Consider the following 6,000-nt stretch of genomic DNA (forward strand, 5'->3'; position numbering starts at 1 on the left):
TCTGGCTCTCTGTCTGAACTTCAGTCTGGGTGCTCTGAGTCTGAGCTCCACACATAGAGAACAGCAGCACCAGCAGTGGGATGACGGCCCTCATCTCTAACATCACTCTGTCTGTGTAACACAGTATTAGTTCTAGAGGTGGTGGTGGTAGTACTGTATGTGATGAAATATGTGCTGAATTGTGATCCCAAAAGAGGTGCTTCCCAATTTGGCACAAGCGTCAAGAGGTACCGTGAATACACAGGGGAAAAGCCTTGGTACCGGGCGTTGCCCAGGAACTCCATAGCGCCCCTTTATGTCACTGTGACTTGTGGTTGGCATATAGTTTTAGATACACACACCAACTTTGGTGGGTGTGTAACTCCCAAAAACAAACAACTTTTGTATTAACATGCCATTAGCCATGCCCACAGGAAGTGAGGTAATTGGGATTTTGTGCGTTGTGGACATGACCAATTTTAATGTACTCCTCCTAGACGGTTGATCCGATTCATGTCAAAGTTGGTATACATGACGCCGAGATGTTCCTGATTATAAATTGTGAAGCTTTTTTTTGATATGTTGTAATTTGACAAAATGGCGAAATTATTAATTTTAATACCCTTCCACATAAACAATAAATGTGTCATAATTCACCATACATGGTTTGAAATGTTTTAAATTTCACAGGTCATTGAAGACCATGTTAATGATAATATTCTCATGCCCATAATGCATGTTTGGCATAGCGCCACCAACTGGCAACAGAAAGAATGACAATTAAACTGATGTCACATGATCAATTTTAACATACTGCTCCTAGACGGTTTGTCAGATTCATGTGAAATTTGGCAAACATTATGCCAAGATGTCGCTGATGTTAAATTGTGAAGGGATTTTTGATATGTTATATATTTTATATGATTTTAATATCTCACCACATAAAGAGGAAATGTGTCATAAATCACAGTGCATTAAATTAATGGTCTTAAACTTCTCAGGTTAATACATATAATGATTATGATGATATCCAGACACCCAATGGGCCTGCCTGGCATAGCGCCACCACCTGGCCAAGCAGGAAATGTGCCAGAAATGGACAATGCCTTAAGTGATTGATCTGAAACTTTATAAAATATTGGATATCATTATTGTGATGATATTCACATGCATAATTCACAGGCCTAGCATAGCGCCACCATCTGGCTAAGCCGGAAATGTGCCAGAAATGCTCTATGCTTTGAATAAATGGTCTGAAACTTCTCAGGTTAATAGATATTATGATTATGATGATATCCAGACACCCAATGGGCCTGACTGTCATAGCGCCACCACCTGGTCAAGCAGGAAATGTGCCAGAAATGGACAATGCCTTAAGTGATTGATCTGAAAGTTTACACAAATTTTGGATATCATTATTGTGATGATATTCACATGTCTAATTTCCATGTCTAACATAGCGCCACCATCTGGCCAACCAAAAAGTGTATCAGAAATGTTCTTTGCTTGAAATGAATGGTCTGAAATTTCTCAGGTTAATAATATATATTATGATTATGACGACACCCAATGGGCATGCCTTGCATTGCGCCCCCACCTGGCCAAGCAAGTACATGTGGCAGAAAATAAAATACAAAAACAAATATAGCCGCAAGCGGCAATGGCGGGCCCGAGCACCTGCGGGCTGCAACCCGTGACATTTCAGAATCCAACAAAGCACCGATGTGGTGCATTTGTAAAATGTACATATTTGATGTGTGTGCTATTTGTTTTTGCATGTTATTTTCTGGCACATTTACTTGCTTGGCCAGGTGGGGGCGCAATGCAAGGCAGGCCCATTGTGTGTCATCATAATCATAATATAAATTAACCTGAGAAATTTCAGATTATTAATTTTAAGCAAAGAACATTTCTGATATACTTTTTGGCCAGATGGTGGCGCTATATTAGGCATTTGAACTACACATGTGAATATCATCACAATAATGACATCCAATATTTTGCAAAGTTTCAGATCAACCAATATAGGCATTACCAATTTCTGGCACATTTTCCTGCTTGGCCAGGTGGTGGCGCTATGACAGGCCCATAGGGTCTCTGGATATCATCATAATTATAATATCTATTAACCTGAGAAGTTTCAGACCATTCATTCAATGCACTGTGACTTTATGACACATTTCCTGTTTATGTGGTGAGATATTAAAATCATGACATATTACAACATATCAAAAATCCCTTCGCAATTTAACATCAGCAACATCATGGCATCATATTTGCCAAATTTCACATGAATCTGACAAACCGTCTAGGAGGAGTATGTTAAAATTGATCATGTGACATCAGTGTAATTGCCATTCTTTCTCTTGCCATGTGGTGGCGCTATGCCAAATATGCATTATGGGCATGTCAAAATCATCACTCCCATGGTATTCAAAGACCTGTAAAATGTAAAACATTTCAAGCCATGCATGGTGAATTAAGACACATGTATTGTTTATGTGGAAGGGTATTAAAATTCAGAGTTTTGCCATTTCGTCAAATTACAACATATCAAAAAAAGCTTCATAATTTAGAATCAGAAGCATATTGGCATCATGTATACCAACTTTCACATGAATTGGATCAAGCTTCTAGGAGGAGTACGTTAAAATTGATCATGTCCACAATGCACAAAATCCCAATTACCTCACTTCCTGTGGGTGTGGCTAATGGCATGTTAATACAAAAGTTGATTGTTTTTGGGAGTTACACACACCCACCAAATTTGGTGTGTGTATCTAAAACTATATGCCAACCACAAGTCACAGTGACATAAGGGGGTGCTATGGAGTTCTTGGGCCAAGCCCAGTGCCAAGGCTTTTCCCCTGTGTATTCATGGTACCTCTTGACGTGTGTGCCAAATTTCATGCGTTTTCACCGATGGGAAGAACCTCTTTTGGCATCACAATTCATCACATTTTAGTCTGCACAAAATCCCAAATACCTCACTTCCTGTTGGGCGTGGCTAATGCATTGTACATATGAAAGTTGTTCATCTTGAGGAGATACACACACCTACCAAATTTGATGCGTCTAGCTGAAAGTATGTGCCAACCACTGCCTCAATCACCTAAGGGGGCGCTACTGAGTCCCTGGGCCACGCCCAGGGCCAAGCTTTGCGTTACACCTGATGTGTGTGCCAAATTTCAAGACTTTTCACCCATCTTAACCACCTCAAAAAAGGAAAACGCTCTGAGACAAAGTTAGTATAATAATAATAATCCTTACAAAAACAATAGGGCCTTGCGCCCTTCGGTGCTCGGACCCTAAATAGCACACGCATCAAATATGTACATTTCAGGTTGCGGCCCGCAGGTGCTCGGGCCCGCCATTGCCACTTGCGGCTATATTTTATGATTATTTTTTAATGATCATGCTTGCGCATATATTGGATTATATTGCACATTTCCCCAAAATTACAGTAGGTAACATGGAAGAAAATTAAACCACTTTTACCACTTTTAAGAATGTAGAGTTAAAATGAACAAAAAAACATTTTCTAAGCTGACAACCTGGCTAGAACACATGTTGAGGGGTTAAATATTAATACTGGATAGGTTGCCTGTACCAAAAAGTGTCCGACAAAGTTTTAATATCAGTTTTGGCCCCCTGACTAATGTGTGAGAATGGGAGATAGTGTGATGCAGAGGGAGATATAGTGTGATGTAGAGAGACTGTGGCCCTCCTGTCCTACCTGATGGGTGACAGGTTTGTACTTTCCTTCAGGACAGGTATCTGAGTAAATAGATATGTCCTGGGAAAAAAAAAATGTTATCTATGGTTTCTAAAAAAGTCTGATCGATGTTGACTTTATCTAACCCCAAGATCAGTGTCACTGGACTGTATTTAACCCCAAAAGTGATGACATTACTTACATAATGAGCAACTGAGGCATATAAAAGAGGGTGTTTCAGGAGGGACACTCACACTTCTTGTAGCACTACTACTACTACTACTACTACTACTACTACTACTGCTACTACTACTACTACTGACAGTCAGAGAGTTGTAATAAGGATGAGGGCCGTCATCCCACTGCTGGTCCTGCTGTTCTCCATTTGTGAAGTTCAGACAGAGAGCCAGAGCACTGGGGCTGCTGCTGCTGATGTCACTACCCAGCTGGACGTCTCTGCTGAGCTCAGGGAACTCAGAGACATGGTGGTGGAGCAGAGAGTGCTGCTGACTGTCACCCAGAAAGAGCTACAGAACACCAAATCCCTACTGTACAAAATGGAGACTGAGAATGATGCTCTACACACAGAGATGGCCGTGCTGAAGACCAGACTGGCTGCTAGTGAAACTGAAGTGCTGAATCTGAGGAAGGAAACTGCAGCACAGACAGCTGATCTGAGTGAGAGACTGGCAGCCACTGAGACTGACATGAAGCATGTGAAGAAAGACACCACAGCACAACACACAGACCTGACCACTATGCAACCCAAGGTGGCATTCTCAGCGGGGCTGGGTTTAGTAGACATACAGGCTGGGATAACTGACTTGAACTTGGTCTTCACTAGAATCATCACCAATGTAGGACAGGCCTACAGTGACACAACAGGCTTCTTCACAGCTCCAGTCAGGGGAGTCTACTACTTCAGATTCACTGTCATGGATTTACTAGACTCACACTGGATGGCAATCATAATATACAGGAATGGAGAGCGGATCATGTTTCTAAATGAGCATGATACAGATGGACACGCCACCTATCTGTCCAGTGGTGTGACTCAGCAGCTGGAAGTGGGAGATACAGTTAACATGGGACTTCCTGCAAGCCGCAGGCTCCTTAGTAGAAAAGATAATCACAGCACCTTCAGTGGCTTCCTGCTGTTTCCTCTCTGAATGGAACACACTGTTCAACCACTTATGTTGTTAAATTAATTGTTTCATGAGCATGACAAAATAAATAATTTTTAAACATCAATCTGTCTTTGTCTTCATGATGAATAAGGAGCAATGGTGAATGATTGCAGAGATTCAATTTTTTTCAATAAAACACAGTAAATTATGAACACAATATAAAGACTGACACATCAAAACAATTAAGAAAAAATAATAGAAAAAATATACTTTAGAAAAATGCGTACGTGCGTGACCCATGGTTTGTGTTCACCTTGGGACCCCTGTACGGTCGGTCTTGAACCTGGACCGTCGGAGTGACAAACTGATTAAAGGAGAATTCCGGTGTGATATTGACCTAAAGTGTGTTGAAACATGATACCGAGTGTGAACGTATGTCTCATAGCTCATCTTGGCTTGTCCCCTGCACTCAGAAATCTGGCGCTAGTTAGCCGATGCTTTCAACAGTTTTTCGATGGGGGTGCCTCGGGCATGTGTCCACTGCTATTGATTAAACACACCCGGTCCAAACTGAACACTGCACCATCATTTCATGTTAAGGGCCATCATAATTTTCTCCCCCTTTACTCTTTGTCATCCAGCAGAAGGAGAGAGAGAGAAAGAGAGGGAGAGAAAAAGAGAGGAAGAGGGGGAGAGAGAGAGGGAGAGGGGGAGTGGGATGAAGGGAGTGGATGGCAAATAAAACAGTGGATGCAGAATCCCTCTCTGTCTGTGAATGTGTGGCTATGTTTTATGTTTCACACACACACACACACACACACACACGCTGATTGTTTTGCTCTTCTTCTTGCTGATTGCCAGAACTGACCAGTCAGGTATGTGTGTGTGGGTGTGTGTGTGTGTGTGTGTGTGTGTGGGTGTGTGTGTGTGTGTGTGTGTGTATGTGTGTGTGTGTGTGTGTGTGTGTGTGTGTCTGTGTTTGCTACTTCCCCCAGCCCCAGCACACCCTCCCAGATGTGTTTGTGTGGTTGCTCAGCAACAACAAGCGCGTTGCATATGGCCGGATCCCGGCGCGGCACCTTCTATACTCAGAGAACCCAGAGGAGATGGGTCGGGACTGTGGCAAGATCAAAACCCTCTTCCTCAAGGTATACAGACTTAGAACCCCCATATGTCTTA

The 6,000-nt window shown here is 42.1% G+C and overlaps 1 protein-coding gene across 1 annotated transcript in view; it reads left to right on the forward strand.

Annotated features, from left to right (window-relative positions):
• The window catches only part of fer1l6 (fer-1 like family member 6), a 52,310-nt gene that overhangs the window by 23,667 nt on the left and 22,643 nt on the right, over positions 1-6,000 (forward strand). The window contains exon 18 of the mRNA XM_076263208.1: positions 5,817-5,969. Within this exon, the coding sequence (XP_076119323.1) occupies positions 5,817-5,969 (153 nt within the window). The remainder of the gene's footprint in view (positions 1-5,816; positions 5,970-6,000) is intronic.

The sequence above is a fragment of the Alosa pseudoharengus genome, unplaced genomic scaffold (assembly GCF_046254945.1).
Source record: "Alosa pseudoharengus isolate Yale_2024_CS ecotype anadromous, Long Island Sound unplaced genomic scaffold, YU_APseudo_1.1 YU_APseudo_1.1_scf_3, whole genome shotgun sequence".
In the NCBI taxonomy this organism is placed as follows: domain Eukaryota; kingdom Metazoa; phylum Chordata; class Actinopteri; order Clupeiformes; family Clupeidae; genus Alosa; species Alosa pseudoharengus.